Genomic DNA, 17,134 nt, shown 5'->3' on the forward strand with positions numbered 1-17,134 from the left:
AATGTTTATGACTGTTGTCATGAAGTGTCATTCGGTAAATAATGACACTTTTAATGCAGAGTTGCTCTAAAAGTTGCATTAAAAGTCCATTAAAAATGCCAACTTTGCATTAAATTATCATAATTTACAAAATCATGCAAAGTTGGCACTTTTAATGTACTTTTAATGCAACTTTTAGAGCAACTTTGCATTAAAAGTGTCATTATTTACCGAATGACACTTCATGACAACAGTCAAACATTCATAAAGACTTCTTTGTGTTCATGACAGGTGTTATGTTTATGACAGTGTCATGTCAGTCTTATGCACACCCCTTCAAATAAAGTGTTACCGAAATTTTTAGCAACCACTTTAAATATGTTTACGACTGAATTAACCTTTTGCTCTGAGGTAAATGAGCTCGCTAACTCCTTTTAGATTGAGATGTTGAAATTGTATACTATAGTATGATAGATAACAATTGATAAACTCAGTATTTTTCTCCAAAACAAAACACATATTGAACGCTTACTTTCCCATTAAACTCAAAAGCCCCTATAAGACGACTTCTCCATCATGTTTTCTGTGGAAGAACTAATATGGAGAGAGGAGTTGAGATAGATCAGCCCGACGATGTTGCAACCCTGCTTCCAAATGAGGTAGATACAGCCCCAAATCAGCTGACCTGTACAGGTGATCAAAGTTGTGATTAATGCTTTGTGTGGCCAGTCAGATGTGAGATTTAAAAGTGTAATCAAGACCCAGAAATCTCTAGTCGAGCTTCTATTTCTAGTATAACATTTCTAATGTTTCTAAAAAAATATTAGACTCTAAAAAATCTAAAAAAAAAAAAAAAAGAGTAGTCTAACTAGAAAATCAATTTCTATACTAAGTTACATGAGACATGCTAGTATATCTATTGGTAGTAGCTAACTCTAGTCTGGATGGTATTGACCTTTTGCAGCTGTATCACTTAATCACTTAGTCAAAAGGTGCCATGACAAAAATCAGAAGTGAGAGCCTGGAGTATCAAACAAAGTCACGACGGTTGTTTTCCCCAAGTTGTTTTTGCCAGTAAGGCCATGACTTCTACTTGTTCAAGTTGAGCTAATTTATCTGTGAACACAACTCTAGTCTGGACAGTATTGACCCCTTACAGCTACATCATTCAATCAAGTAGTTGTTTGTGGCTCATAGGCAGCAGTATTTACAAAATTTGGAAAAGCTAGCTTAGAAAGCGACCCGTACCTTTTCTCTTCTGACTTCTGTGTTGATTTGACCAAATTGCCAACTTTGCCTGAATTTGCGCCACATGATTTAAACCTCTATGTCATAAATTGTGTTTTCTCTTACACCAGAGCAGACTTAAAAGCATAGTAAAGTCCGGACACTTGTTAGTTTTATCATACATGGTAGGTTCCATGATGGTGGGGCGTTTTCTCTATGGTTGCTAATGATTGGATGCATACCTTCTCCATAATGCAATATTTTACTACATCTTATTAACCGTACTTATGAAGTACATGAACATTAATCATTTTACCTTGTAAAAAGCACTTACTGCAAAATCACTAATACACAGAGGGCTGCTATCCATCTCCATCATTTTCCCCCATCAAAAGGTTTACAATAAAATGACATGTTTGGTTTGCATCCTTGTCTTTGTGCAGCTGACCACATAGCACCCCAATATCAACTAAATAAAAGTGATTTTAGTCTACCAACCAAGTGAGTTGCTTTCTGAAGACCGTGACATCACATACAAAGGGTTAATAGCCATACTTGATAAGTTCAGCTTTTAGCTATTTTAGCCTAGTTTCCAAGCATATTGATAGCAAAGCATTACTAGTCATTAGACTGTAAATAAGTGACTATATTTGAAGCAATTGGTGTACACTTCACAGCTTTAAAGATGTACACTAAGAATGTTATGATTTATGTCAATCTTTCAGATCATACTTACCATAAATGCTACCCATCCTTATTCAAAGAACGTTTGCACATCATCAAATCCAGTATTGTTCAGATGGCTGAGGTTTAAAGCTGAAATCAACATATCAGCACATTTTCTCCTTTAAAAAGCTAGTTTCTAGCTAGCTAGTCATATGTAGGCAATTTTCAAGTAGCTGGTAGCTTATGAATGCTAACTTCACTTTTCTGTCATTTGCAGTTTAAGTAATAGACCACCATGTGAAACTCACTAAAATATGACTGTAATTGCAAAAATTGTCAAATCTCTTGTTTGAACTGTGTTTTGTGATGCATCTCTGTGTTAACATGCAGTTTCAACTGCTGTGGCTTGCTGAGCCAGTTTGGTCAAATGTGTGTGTGTGTGTGTGTGTGTGTGAGTTTTACTGATTGTCAATGAATTTTTGAATGTAGAGTTATTGCTTCTCAGCTGCTCTTAGATGTTCCCTGCTATCAATTTGCTCTGGTGTACAAATGATGTCTTTTCTCTATCATAAATAGTGTATATTTTTGCCATACAGGTGGACTTCTTGACTAAAATCTACAATGTTTGTGACAGTGTCTTTTGTAAAGTTGTTTATGGTCCAGTTTTAAGAGTGTAAGTGGATGACTGGAAATTTGAGCGAATGTATTCTGTATGCATGTATACGTAACGACAAGCATTCAAAAGAATTTAAACATAGATGTTGAAAAACGATGTAGAAACTTTCATCTTGTGTTCAACCTGTAATATTGAGTCACGTATAAGTGTACTGATGTCCAACATCCACGTCTACTTGTGTGAATTAACTGCAAAATAAATCTGTGGTATGTTGTTGTACTTTCCCAAGACTGACATTTTTTCAGACTCTAAATTTATAGGAGTTTTATTTCTACCTCCATGCACAATGAATACGTCAACGACATGTACAGTTGATTCATTTAATACATAATCTAATGCTTCCTTTCAAAAATCTAAGCAGTGTGTGAAATAATCCAGTACAAGTGCTGTGGTTTTCAACAAGAAAGACACCATCTAAGGCACATGTGTCAAAATCGAGGCCCACAGGCCAAATCTGGCCAACCACAACTATTTCAAGAAATTCAAGATACTAGCTTTGTGCTTAAATATTATTGTATCACTCAAATCAAATCTGCTTCATTTGTAAAGTCCCAAATTACTTCAATGATAAAGACTATTAAGTATGATAACATTTTTAGAAGTACTCATTGAATACAGACAACACTATAATACTATACATTCTCCCACATGATTAAGATTATCTTGATGTGGCCCCCAAATGAAAATGAGTTTCACACCACTGAAGATGGCCCTGTGGCTAAAGTTAGCATTGAAATAACAATTAGAGTAAAGATAAAGCTGTGTGGACAAATCGGCTCATTCATTTATTTACAACCTGTAAACTCAAGCATCTGAAATCCTCTTCGGTCCAGGGCCAGCTCTGTCTCGGTTGTTGCTTCCTGTCTCACGATGGCACCATAACGCCTCCACAGGTTAGACTCTGTTTTTCTTCTGCTTTCATATCTTATGTAAAACAACAGTTGAAGTTATGCCGTCGTCATGCCACGCTTGTATTGTTTCTTCACATTCAGAATTGTTTTTCCTCCTTTTACAAACAAGAACTACACAGCAGAAATGTTGGCACTAGACGAAGGCAAACCCAAGCCCCCGTGGGTTCGAATTGAGACCTGAGTGATGCTTCTCTTAGCAGGAGTGAGATTTGGATTGTGACACCTCCAAAGCCATTTCCGGAGCTCTGCCTGGACCTGCAGCCAAGCATATAAGGTGGAGTGTAAAGCATCTGTTTGTTCATCTCGAAGCATTCTTTTGTCACAAAACCACAAAATTCCCACCTCTCCATTCATGAAGCAGTAAAGAAGTGCCACAACAAATCCCTGCAACACAACAGAAGTCACTTTAAAATCACTCAATATCAGGTAATATTTCTCTATTTTGTATTGCAACTTTTTTCTCCATTTAATATTTTCAGTAGAGTTGAAGTGTGCTAAGGTTTTTGAACCAAAATGCTAAGTGGTTATCGACTTTAACTATCTTTTGTTTAAATGCTGCATTAACATGCTCCACTCGTTATCCAAACACAAGTGGTTGCTACAGAATCCATCAGGCAGGATGTGTCCACTTATGATCCTCTTTCCAGTTGTATTTATGAACAAATCTGCTCTAAATTGCTTTTACAAATACAAATTAGTTTCTGATCTCATCCACTTTGATAAACTCACATATATTTAGAAAATGAATTGGTCAAATTGGAATATTTCTCAAAATCTCTGAGGGGAACAGTAGTTGCAGCACTGTGCTTGCTCTTAAAAGAGATTGGCTCTGTTCAAGCCAATGCTAGCAGGTAGTGACGAAGTCTATAAAAACCCCTTCATGACAGATATGCAAAGAGGAAGCCTTTTTCCTCTAAGAAAAATATAAAAAAGTTTTCTAAATAAAGATTAGACATCAATATATGCCATTTTATAGATACAATCTGCCTAGAAAATACATAATACTCCACCTCCCTTCAAAACTGTTGTATACCTGAAAGGATCCCAGGCCCAGCTCAATGTACAGCCTGGCAGCCACTCCAGTGTTCTCAGGCAGGAAGGCAAACACAGTGTAGTGCATCCCAAACAGAGGAATGAGGAACAGGGTTGATTTAGCCAGCCGCCTGACGCAAAAACAAAGCGATCAAAAGACTATTACAGATTTGACAAAACTTAGGCCTCATGGTAAATAGGCTGGATTTACATAGCGCTTTGCTAGTTGTACAAACACTCAAACGGCTTTCCACCTTTAGCCACAGTCACCCAGTTGCACTGCATAGACATGCATTCACACAGATCAATGGGTAACGTGGGGTTAATGGCCTTGCCCAGGGGCACATTGACATATATTTCAGAATAAAGCTGAAATCAAAATATCATGCTTTGAGCTCTCACTGAGCCACAGTGTAGAACTCTGTTATTTGAGGCTTTAGCAGTGAAACAAAATTAAATATTCAGGCAATTTTTACAACAATAAATGGTGGTTAGAGATGTGTATATAGGCCTCAACATCGGTGTCGGCTGATGTTAGTCATATTTTAAGATATCAATATCACTCCGGTAAGTAAAACCAGGCCAATAATGACAACAAATTTTTATTTCCATCTTGTTACTATTTGTGTTTCCAGAAAGGAAGGGAGTCGGCCATGTGGTCATGTGACACTGATATTGATGCAGTACATGATTAGGTGTTTAACTGAGGCAGACAAGTGATATGGGTGTTTTTCTAGCTTTTATATGATGATGAAAGTGTAGAAAAATGTATATAATATATCTGTAAATATTGGTTAAAGGCCATAACTCCAGTATTAATATCGTATATCGATATTGGTCAAAATTTTCATACCAGTGCATCCCTAATGGTGGTGATTAAAATGCCAAATAAGGATTTATTTACATCTAAGACAAGTTTAGATTGAATAACTAATGCAATAAATATAAATAGCATAACTTATTTAAAAACAGCAACTTGTAAATCATGTTGTTTTAATCTGCTTATTTTACAAAGACATGATAAACTTTTCATTTCAGTGAGACAGAACAGTGAGAAAGAAGATCCACTTATTAAGAATCAAACAACAGCTAGGCTATTCTCTAACAGATGTCTCTGTTTATGTTTGTTGGTCTGAAACTAATAGATGAGATTAAATAATTTCTCTTACGACAGCATAAATCCACTTTGATGTTGACCATCTCACCAGTCACATAAAACAATGAAAATTGGGGTTTTAACGTGACTGCTTCAGGATTTGAAATGAAAAATCCACCTGGATGTTTCATGCTTAGATTTGCATTGTGTTCTCCTTTAGTCACACCTGTGCTTTGGGTCTTTTTGTGCTCATGTCTCTGATCCACCTGAATAAGGATGAAATTTGCAAGGCAGAAGTGAAGCTTTTGAGCGTGTAAAACATTCATTGAATGGGTGGAACAATTCTGTCGCACAGCGATGAAAGAGACGTCTATTTCTAGTATCTAGATTCTATTTTTATTTGCTCTCTTTTGAGATGAATTCAGCTCAGCAAAAATCTGCCCTAGTCAAACTGCTAATACAGAAAATACAGTGATTCAGGTGAAGCAGTATTCTGTGTTATACTGAATGAAGCATTTTACAGAAAGAGGCCATTCATTCTGTTAAAGGATTTTTACATTGTTCCCTTGTTGCATTGCTTGCATAGCAGTTTTTAAACAAGAGTAAAATGTATATCCTATAAAATAAAATAAAATAAAAAAACAGCTCTTACAGGCACATACTTTGTTGATTTTAATAGCGTCTTTGAAGGGCAGAGCTCTACTAATCTCCTAACCTTGATAATCCTGTTCCTGAGGAAATGATTTCATGTTGTGTTTTTAGAGTCTGTGTTCAAGCTTGATATGCTGTGCTGCTTTGTTGAGACTTACATGAAGTGACCAGCGTCGCTGTTTCCAGCCATGGCTGAAGATTTAAGCTTTTGGACCAGAATCCGGATAACGTTTATGAAGATGACTATGTTGACCTGTCAGAAATATATGCACAAACCATCAGCATCAATTATAGTTAAAATAAAACCCAAAGCCTCTCTTTATTCATTTTTTTAACAACCAAGTCACTTATGTAAAATTTATATACAAATTGAAGCTTCTATGTTATTCTGATTGTGTGAGTAGGGCTGCTTATGTAAATTATGTCACTTAAAACTGAAATTCTTCTCCTGCCAGAATGTTGCAGCTTCATTGTTAGTAATCTGGGAAGCAGGTCTCTCTGCCCACAGCTAGAGAGAAAATCCACAGTGTGATTAAATGAGAAATCAGACAATTTCAAATTGTTTAATCACACTAATGGTTAAAAGGCAATTAGTCACTTCAAAAATTTGGAAAATGTGCAACTTGGTATTATTCCCTTTCTGTTTGAGTTGCAACAAAAAGGAGCTCCAGTCTCATAGATAATCAGCCCTGATTTTAAGTAATAAAATTTAATTCTGTCCAAGCAATTACAACTTATCTAAAGTCACTCTAAACTTTTTATTAACTTATTATTACTTCAAACTGCAAAACCGCAATGAGAAGTTTCGAGTACAAGAGTTACAGGTTTTGAGAAGAAAGACTTGAAATCCTATTTTCAGACTGAAAATGTGTGCTTTTGGATTGTTGCAGAAAAAATTCCTCCGTACAAGTACAAATGGAAGTATGTGTGAACCAGAAGAGAAAAGGAAATGAAGCAAATGTAGCTGTAAAAAAAAAAAAAAAAATCACAAAAAAAATCATTTTATCATGTTGCAACAGCTTCCCAGCTCGTCACTCACCAGCAGCGAGCCTGTTATTGGTCCTTTAATGATCCACCAAATGCCAACGTTGTCATTGTCATCCCAACAACTGCAGTGAAAGACAAACTGCATTCAGCTGAGCATGAAATGAGCAGCTTCAATGTAACTAATATCAAGAAATAGAATGAAGTTTACGACACCCTCTGTCATCATAGAGAAATCTGGTCAGAACCCAAAGTATGAGAACCATTGATGGCAGTCCTATAAATACAAAAGCACAGGAATTATGCACGGTAGATAAAATATTGACATGCTGTTAGATCTAAATAAATCTTCGTAGGAGGACATGACTTTATGTTTACTCTGCATATCAAATTTATCTTTGTCCTACTTGCATCACATTGCCTAAGTAGGTATCTGGTGCAGTCATAAAATCAGGTGAAGCAACAGAAATAGAGTAGAAAACGTTATAACGTGATAACTCTTGAACATTTATTTTTCTCCTTGTCAGCAATATGCTTCTGTAGCTTCTGTAGCATCTCATTATGAAGTGGAAGGTAAATCACTCATAATTTTCAATCTATTTTGCAAATAAAAATCAGAAAAGTGTGGTATGCATTTGTAATCTGGCCCATTTACTCTAAAGTTCAGTGTTTTCTGTTGCCTTCAGAAGTCACCTAATTTAAAAATTAACAGGATTGTGACTTAATATTAATGTAATTCTAGCTGTTTTGTGATGGCTTCAGACGTTTGCCAGGCAACATTAGTGACCAAACGGCATCAAAGGTGCACAGCAAACAGGTCAGGAATGAAGTGCTACTGGTGTTTAAAACACAATCAGGTTTTGAAACGACATTCTAAGCTTTCTCACTTAATCTGCCATCTAAAAATTGGAACTAGGTATGGCACAGCTGCAAACTCGTTGGAGGCTCTGAACACAGTAGCCCAGTAAGGAGAGTACTGAGTAAAAGAGCAGCAAAGCAACTCTGGAAAAGCTACTGTGGAAGCAGAGGTTCACAGCTCAGGTGTTGGTCAGAAGAGGTTCTGTGTAAAAGATGCTACAATGCAGGAGACACAGGAAGCATGTGGAATAATGTGGACTCTTCAATTGACATAAATATGTAGCTTGTTGCCTTTGATGCAAAGCCCAATTTTTGGAGGATAATGATCATTGTAAATTACCATGGATATCCCATTCCTACCATAAAACACTGTGTTTCATGGTGCTGTGGCGGTGGTGTCTATTTATTTATTTATTTATTTGTTTGTTTTTGGGGTTTTTAAGCAGGGACAGGGAAACATTTTGATGTTACAGGGCAAAACTGCTGTAACATCAGTTACAGCAGTTTTATTTTATAATCATCCAATTAACAATTACATCAAATTCAAATAACACAAAAAGGGTTTATGGTTGTAATATGACAAATTGTAAGAAAAGATGTAAAAAAAAATACTTTTGCAATATCTTTCATTTTGATTAATATTCATTTTCATACAACTATGAAACCCATCACAGTTAGACTTTATCCATTTTTATTCACTGTTATCCCCGAATATAAAGTACACTTGTACATCTTACATCATCTTACACAATTATTATTTTCAGTCAGAAAAAAATAGGACCTTTGGCTTATATAGTGAGCTAAAGGTAGCAGGAAATGTGCAGTGTAACCTTGTGTTTTCAAAACTGGTGTATGTTTGAAACGTTTGATCTGATTATAGTTCAGGAGATTCCTCTAAGGGGTCACTAAAATTAATAGGAGAGAGAATGCAGAATGATTTTTTTTTTTCCCTTAAGCCTTCACCGACAAGGTTGAAGGAAATTTGTTTAATCCTCAACAAGGTTTGATGGACAGAGGCACAATGCGTTTCTTCTTTATCTCCCGTCGCAGCAGGTGACGCTCTCCTGAACTCAAATCTTCCCGTCTTGCAGACACCGGCTTGTTTGTGAAATGGCATGGCATGGTGGAGCTTTTCAAACAATTTCATTAAGCTGCTTATAAAACCTCCCGAGTTGGAGGCATTGTGTCACCCTGAATGCAGGCGACCCGACTATTCTTTAATTATACTGACACAGGGTCTGCACGTTCATCCCCAAGGGTCTGATCCATCCTGCTGCTGCACTTCGTCCCATCTAACCACAGATTCTAGTTGAATCCCTGACACAAAGACCCCATAAGCAGTGCTTGTATGCAGCACTAGCTGAACATAGCCTTAACTCATTACTGACGTTACAAGAACAACAAGCCCAATGTGACCTGTAAACTTTTTTTACCTGCTGTCATTTCTGTTGCATCCAACTTTTAAGAGCTTCTCAGTAAAAGGGGAAAAATAACAAGCTGCCTGCCTTTTCTTTACTGTTAACCCTACAGTAACCAGTCAGTAGCTGCCCTCTTACTGTGGCTGAGTAATACTGCAGCATGTTGGTGGCAGAACAAATTAAACAAATAGGGCTTGGGAAGTTTGAGAATAGGTAAATATAGGATGAGGTGACATACGACTGCAAGAATAAATTCAGAAACAGGATGTTGTCTTGTTTGGGATAACATGCTACGCAGATCTCATTAAATCTGCGTAAAAAGCTCAGAGAAACGGAAGAAATAACTATTACATGAAGCACAATCGTATCTGCAATCAGTCGCTGTGAGAACATCCTGTCAGCAGGCTTTGAGGAAGCTGATTATCTGAAAATAGATCATCAGTCTGAATGAGTCAGAATGTGTGCCAACCCAAGTCACAAACATAAAACTTAAAAATTTTCTAAAACTTCTTAGATTTTTAATGAGATAACAAAATCTGTTTTTATTTAAATGTGGCACAGAAACATGTTTTTTTTTTTTTTTTTAAACAAGGCAAAGTCTTTTGATTGGCTAATAATTTCATGGCCATTGCGTTCCTGCACCATTCTGCTTGATTCTAATCTCGCTTCACAGCTCAGTCTGAGCTTTCTCCCATTGAGGTGGATTCCTTCAGTACCATTGCAAATGAGCCAATCAGCAAACATAATGTAAAGTTGTGAAATGATGTTGATGTTCTGTGTTGGTTTAGAATCATAATCTGCCTGTAGTTTTAGCAACAACTGAACAAAGCCAGTCAGACCATGTTGGCCACACTTCTGAATATTGAATTAACTTTAACAGCCATCTTGTTCAGCTCAGCACTTCTCTTTTTAAAATGGAGGACAGTTGTTTACAGAGCAGGCAGTTTCCAGTCAGCTTTATCAAACTGGCTCATCATTACATACGTTACTGAACGATTGGGAAAAGTTTAAAACTTCAACAGACTCCACACCTCCAAGAAGCAACCGTCGGAAGCTCATTGGATATCCTGTGAGTTATCCCAGCAAAATGAGCATAATGTTGTAAACAAACATATTTTTCATGTGTTGCTTTAACATTTTACGGCTCTGTGATGTAAAAGCAAGTTTACAGCCTCAAATTATTATTTTCAGTCAGAAAAAAATAGGACCTTTGGCTTATATAGTGAGCTAAAGGCAGCAGGAAATGTGCAGTGTAACCCTGTGTTTTGAAATTTATGGGTGGATAATATTAGGTTTAACACAGCAGTGCCCTGCAGTGCATACAACTATGAGTCTGTGATGAATTTGACATGTACAGATGACTGCTGCCTTTCTTACTCACCCCATCCAATGAGAATGTACCACCAGAAGTATTTCCTCTGAGAGACGAAAGTGAGGGCCAGCAGGGTCTGCAGATACATGCCCTCCACCAGCAACCAAAAGTAATTGGCTAGGATGCTGAACTGGAAAAAAGCCACAGCTGACTTACACCCAGCCTGCAGGATAAAAATAGACACGGAGTTAAAGGCATCCATATATAGAACTACAGATGAGCTTGTATCTATCCCAAATCGATGTTTCTGCTTTCAAGCTAGTTAACTTTTGTAGAAATTTATTTGTTGGTAGAACAAATTCAACTAGACCCAGCATTATTTTGATCCATATTTGTAATCCATTAAATGACAGAAACAGTAGGATTAAAAAAAGAACACTGTTCTTATGTAGGTTCCTCACTGTGCTGACTTTATTATTTGACTTCCAACATTTCAGACTGTATCGCCACAATTAAATAAACTTCAGACATGTTTTTGTATTTCACTGTGAGTTTTACAAATATTTTAAACTCAATAAAGTGAAGTTCTATAAGTATTGCATTTGTGAGAAAAATGATGGGCATTAAACTTGAATAACAGATCTATTATTTGATGAAGAGCAATTAAAATTAAAATTCTGACACTTTTCGACCACATGTTTCATTCACTGAAGACACTCACAATAGCCCCGCATTATTTAGAAAATCTTCTGTTTGCTTGTTCAAGTCCTGTCTGCTTATTCCTGCCATCTCAAAAGCAGAGAAATTCTGGTTTTTGCATTCTGATGCTGGGAGATTTCACCTAAACAATTTCTCTTTTTGTTGATGGGCACCGCAGACCAAATGCAGCCAAAAGAGTTCAACACCTGTGCTGAATGGGATAGACTGAGGCTGGCTCTCTGCAAAGCTATTCCCCAAGGCCAACTCAAATGACTCTGTGCCAATGCTTGTATATTCCCTTGCTGCTTGTGTGACTGAAGGATGAAGAAGAGACTGACAGGAGGGATTTGGTTATTGATTGATTTGCCAAGTGAACATCTAGAACTCAAGAAGTCCACTGGGATGAAACTGTCTGCCATTTTTTTTTTCCTGTCCTTTGGTTCCCATTGCTCTGGAAGGTCACTTCATATCAATTGGTCAAAACGTTTTCAACACATGGTCAAAAATTGGGAAACAGATCCTAGTTTAAATCAGTTAAATGATAAACTACAGAATGGTCATTCACTATTCTAGTCAAACCCATTTTCATTCTTGTCAGTGGGATTAGACTAATGTTTGTTCTTTGTTTAGCTTTTTGTTTGAATTAATCTAGGATTTTGCTTCTGTTTCTTATCAGTAAATACCAGTAACTATAGCTTAGCTTGATAAATAATAAATTTACTCTTTGATTCAAGTGACACCTCCAGGTGATTTTTCTTTGAAGGGAATGAATTTTAGTACCTTTTTTGACCGTATATATCTTATCAATCTGTGGGAAAAATAAAGGAATTGGGGTCAAATATCTAATTATATTGTTTAATATTAAAAATGGTGATTATATAGGATTACAGTTTAAAATTGTGTTAATTTAAACCACAGCAGTGGAACTTTAACTCTACTATGGTTGTTTTCCTTCTCAACCACCACATAATCGTCCCTGTTGGAATATTTATTTTAAATTAAAGTGGGTTTTTTTTTTTTTTTTTTGAAAAAGAAGAAAATGTTATCTGAAACCTCATTTTATAACGACAACATCTGAATAATACTAAAAATGATTTTTGACTTCTTTAAAATTGCAACAGTAAATACTGGGTAGGATCTAAAGTCGTTCAGTTTTTCTTTTGACTTCCCATCTTTGTCCCTCTTTTCGCTGTTAAAACCTTGTTATAATCCAAGTTATTATGGGAAAAAAAATCCCTTGACTAATTTGCAGGCTCACCGTAGAAACGGAGCAGTGGTCGAGAGTTTCATCTGCAAACAGCACCGCGTCCTTAATGAACACAGCACTGGCTCTCAAGACGAATGAGGAAAACAGGTTGATGTGGATGTAGTTTCTGGTACAGCGAAACTTCCTGTGCATCACAACACAGAGTCACACACCAAGGGTCTTCTTATACCATCTATGCAAATGAATACTCTTCAATATACTGAGAGGTTGGGGGCAAAAAAATGTATCAGTGTAGGAGATGATAATTCAAGTTTTAGATATTAACCACAATGTAAGGTAACCAAGGATCCCAGTATTTTTTCCTTAGTTCTGTCATATCTGTATGCATTCAGTGCTGTGGTGCCCTTACCTGAAACCTGCGAACACCACGATAGCTGTCAGGAGAGTGATGAGTGAGGTGGCATACCCTACAGTGTAGACCTGTCTGAACGTATGGAGGTAACTTGTCTGGAAGAAGAAAGGTCAAGATCAAACTGAAGAAAGATGTGAGGCAGACACTTTTAAACAGATCTGTAAGTTTCCCTTTAAAGAATCCTGCTTCAGATGCAACAATAATAATAGTGTCATCCATTGGCTGTATTTCTGTGAAAGAAGTCTGAGCTAAAGAAGGTGAGCATTGAGAAAGCCTGATTCCAACAAAGTTTGTGTGGGTGTACCTCAGATTCAGACTCGCTGTCATCACTGAAATGACAGGCGTCTTCGTAAGTTGGGTACATTTCAGACCAGCCATCAGCAGTGCAATTTCTGTACACAAACCCTGACAAAAGAGCAGACAGTGAGGATGTAAAGAAAAGCTAGAGAGGGGGAAAAAAGCGCCTGAATTATCGTCACATCTGCAGAAAAATTTTTCATCAGATATCAGTGAACCCAATTTTAATTTTATTTTCAATGTAAAGTACAGTATTGTGTTTCACTTGTCCAAATGAAGTTGCTGCTCATGATTGGGCCGTTAATCTTATGCAGACTGTTAAAGGTTATTTGTGATTTCCAGCAACAACTCTTGCTGATATTTTAGCATATGTAACAAAAAAAAAATATTCTCTGCAGCAAGATTGGCTCTTGTGTCTTTGGCTTTAATTATCTGTATACATCCCTCCCAGTTTTAATGAGATAAATTCTATGTACGTTCTGGTTTGAAGCTCATCTTTGCCATCATTACTGGCAAAAGGAATCAGTCACGAAAATATACATGCACAAAAACCAACATATTGATTTTTATGCATATTGCAAGACCTCATGCAGAGTTAATTTTCTTTGTATGGAGCAATTTGAAATCTTCAGGGAAGAAAAGTGTATAAAATTCATATTCAATTATGTAAAAAAAAAAACAGTATTGTCAAAATAAAATTTAGATCAATCCAACTCATTCCAGTACAAACTAATCAAACACTTGTGATGGTTATCCTTTTGTCTGTAGAACTGGAACGTGTTGGAAGCGTTCTGCATGCATTTTGATTCAAATTGGCATAATTGAATCCCACAATCGCGGAAGATTTGTTACCTTTGCATTCAGGATACAAATCTTCAATGAACATCATTCAAAAAGTGGATTAAGATGTTGACTGCTGCTCAAGTGTCCACATCATCACACTACCAACACCAGACTGAACTGTTGATTCAAGTGAGAGTGGATCCATACTTCTGAAGAAAATGAAAGGATTTTGTGTGGAAAACCCACGTGACCAGCCTATTTGGCCAACATGACGCATTCAAAGTCATATAAATCATTCTTCTTCAACATTCTGATACTTTCTGCACATGGAACCAGTGGGAGTCCAAATATTTAAAACTTCATTGTCCTTTGCTTGGGTGATCTGCAATTCAGTGTTGGCCACTGTTTCATTGATGCTAAAGGACAAATGAGCGTTACTAACGACGACATCTAATGAAATGTAGCATTAATTAACAATACAACAAGGAAAGCTGTGACATTTTATGCCAGTTTTACTCTCAATCACTGTAAACAAGAAAACGTTGTAGATTTAAAATAAATGAATATAAAAAGATACTTATATTAACATCCATTTCACCTCATAGTAATGGTATGACATAACATTTTTCTTCAGAAACACAAAAAAGACAGGAATTGTATTGTATTAACTAAAACTATATGACAAGATTTCAAACTCTTCCTGTCAGAAACATCCCAGGGCAGTGTGTGTTCATGCCAGCAAACATGCATGAATAATTCATACTATGTTTTTCCATTACTATCCTCACTTTGCACTAGCACTTTGATTATGTTCTATATAATTAACCTTAGCAGCAAAGATATTGTGCACAAAAACACAGTATTCCTCATCTTAACAACTGCGCTGATTAGATGTTGAGTACAAGTGTTTCGTTTATTTTTATTTTAATGAGGATGAGCATTTGATGAGCTATGCAAACCAACCTTGATTGCTGGAGAAATGCTGGAAGACCTCAGAGCAGGATAAATTGACAACTTGCCCTGCTTCGGCCCTCAGCCAGCATCCAATCTCGTCCCATTCTGTTTTGCACCCTGCAAAGCAGAGGGACGAAAGCAGAGGGACAAGTCACTTATAATCTGTCGGTTAGCACCTGTCATTATTGCATTTTTTTGCATGAAGGAGAAATGATAAAACTCATTCCAGATGCTTAACATTAGTCCGCTTTATCCATTCTCAAATCAGCAAAAAAATCATATCTTAAACAGATAAATAAAGCGCCAGAAAGGGTGTTCCTATGAGATCATTATCCAAAAAAACATATCAAAACTGGTTTTTGGGAAGTATGATGAAGTCTCACATTAAACTGAAAGTCCTGATCTCTTACCAATTGAAATGAACTATAACATATCCATGCCGAAGGATATGATGGATATGTATGTAAACTTCCGATCGCCTTGTGCAGTAAAACCATGTAGACTTTAAACAATGTTAATCTGTGACTGATAAAAATTTAGACTAGCATTTTTGCCAATCAGTCAGAAGGAAAAAGACATTTTCAGCCTGAACAACTGAGGCAGATCTAATCTGCTGTTTACACCACAGAAAAAGCCAGAAGGCTTTTTCACTCATAACCATCAATGTTTGCACAGATTTTGGCAGTCCATTAGATATTTTTGGGTTTACTCCAGTGTAACTGAATGTGAGGAGTAAAAAAGGACTTTAGCTATGCCCAAAGGTTAAGGCCAAACTGGCACTTAGGGTGTTTCGTTCTTTTAAGCTTTTGGGATCTTAAATAATTGTAGTGAAACTACAGAACTATATAGAAATGTCTTTTAAATATGTCTCTCATAAACAAGATCTTGTTACATGCTAAAATATTTTTCTATTACTGATAAATAGAAAATGTGAAATTAGGGGGAAAGGCAGCTCAGTTAAAAAAGAACAACATGAGCGCTACATCCTCTAGGTTATTTAAATTAGTTTCCGCTTCTTCAGACTCTGCATTTAGACATGCTGGTGATATACAAGCAGAAATGTGTTTTCTCTCAGTTCCTTATTTCATTTCTACAAAGCCTCTGTATCTAATCCATTATCAACTCTATTACTCCATCCCATATAAATAAACTAAGCATTTCCCTCCTTTTACGTAACCACGTGTACATTTTGTCAGTTTTAGTGTAACACTAGCAAATCATATTGGAGCTACAATGTGTTACTGTTCACACAAACCCTGGATCATTTACCTCAGCATCTTCTTCTCCGTTGCTTTCAGCCTGAATAATCCTGAAGCCTTGTACTTCCAGGTTGGTTTTTATGAGACAGACTGTTTGCTTTGAGGTTGTGAGACGTTGAGATTTTTTACACAGCAGGTGGCAAACGCCATCAAATGTTGATGCTACATTCATCCCACAAACATGCAGATTGTGGGTGTGCCTATCCGAAATGGGAGACTCCTTCATATATCTTTCCAGCGCCGCATGTTTGCTTTTATGCGCACTGGCTTCAGACAAAGGCAGGAAAGTGAAAGGACTCAAATTTAGCAAGCGAACGACTACACAATGCAGGGAGATCTGTCTTTTCAAAGGGACTCAAATTGTTGTGCTTGTTTGGCTTAAACAATACAAGACTTAGTAACAACAGAACTGTTATTGTCTTGTTTCCAAGCAACATCCCTAGATCTCTGTTTCCAATCATACATTTGATGATTTTGGTTCAATTGAAGGTTTGGTTATTCATGTTTCTTTTCATTTAGTCATACGGCGCCTTGAACTTTTTCACATAGTTTCACATTACTTTACTTTGATACACTTAAAAGAAAACTCCAGTCCTACAAACTCCCTTTAGAAAACACCTTATCAATAAATAGTGTTTAAATCTGTCTGTCCTTCGAGGGTTTCAGAGGTTAGAACATCACTCTGTTCAATGCATCATCTATAAATGGATATG

The 17,134-nt window shown here is 36.6% G+C and overlaps 1 protein-coding gene across 2 annotated transcripts; it reads right to left on the minus strand.

Annotated features, from left to right (window-relative positions):
• Window positions 1-2,797: 2,797 nt before the first annotated feature.
• LOC106959192 (pituitary adenylate cyclase-activating polypeptide type I receptor-like) lies at window positions 2,798-16,905 on the minus strand. Of its 2 annotated transcripts, XM_015051579.1 has the most exons (12): window positions 16,432-16,905; window positions 15,172-15,279; window positions 13,433-13,533; window positions 13,126-13,223; window positions 12,768-12,900; window positions 10,880-11,033; window positions 7,439-7,499; window positions 7,278-7,347; window positions 6,397-6,491; window positions 4,493-4,622; window positions 3,802-3,843; window positions 2,798-3,714 (listed from the first exon to the last, which is right to left on the minus strand). In XM_015051579.1, the coding sequence occupies exons 3-12, from the start codon at window positions 13,490-13,492 to the stop codon at window positions 3,571-3,573; spliced, it is 987 nt and encodes a 328-aa protein (XP_014907065.1). In that variant the 5' UTR covers window positions 13,493-13,533; window positions 15,172-15,279; window positions 16,432-16,905; the 3' UTR covers window positions 2,798-3,570. The 2 variants fall into 2 exon arrangements, with proteins under 2 accessions (XP_014907065.1, XP_014907067.1); XM_015051581.1 differs by lacking the exon at window positions 16,432-16,905 and having other exon boundaries at window positions 15,172-15,516.
• Between the last annotated feature and the right edge of the window lie 229 nt (window positions 16,906-17,134).

This window comes from Poecilia latipinna, unplaced genomic scaffold (genome assembly GCF_001443285.1).
Source record: "Poecilia latipinna isolate Pla-1442-1.1 unplaced genomic scaffold, P_latipinna-1.0 Scaffold1054, whole genome shotgun sequence".
NCBI classification, from domain to species: domain Eukaryota; kingdom Metazoa; phylum Chordata; class Actinopteri; order Cyprinodontiformes; family Poeciliidae; genus Poecilia; species Poecilia latipinna.

Excerpts from the sequence above, each read along its gene's own strand:
- LOC106959192 (XM_015051579.1), bottom strand. The coding sequence starts at position 13,492 with ATGTACCCAACTTACGAAGACGCCTGTCATTTCAGTGATGACAGCGAG. Across the intron at positions 3,844-4,492 it reads TGGGCCTGGGATCCTTTCAG|GGATTTGTTGTGGCACTTCT; the intron begins GTATACAACAGT and ends GTTGTGTTGCAG. Across the intron at positions 3,715-3,801 it reads ACTGCTTCATGAATGGAGAG|GTCCAGGCAGAGCTCCGGAA; the intron begins GTGGGAATTTTG and ends GCTTGGCTGCAG.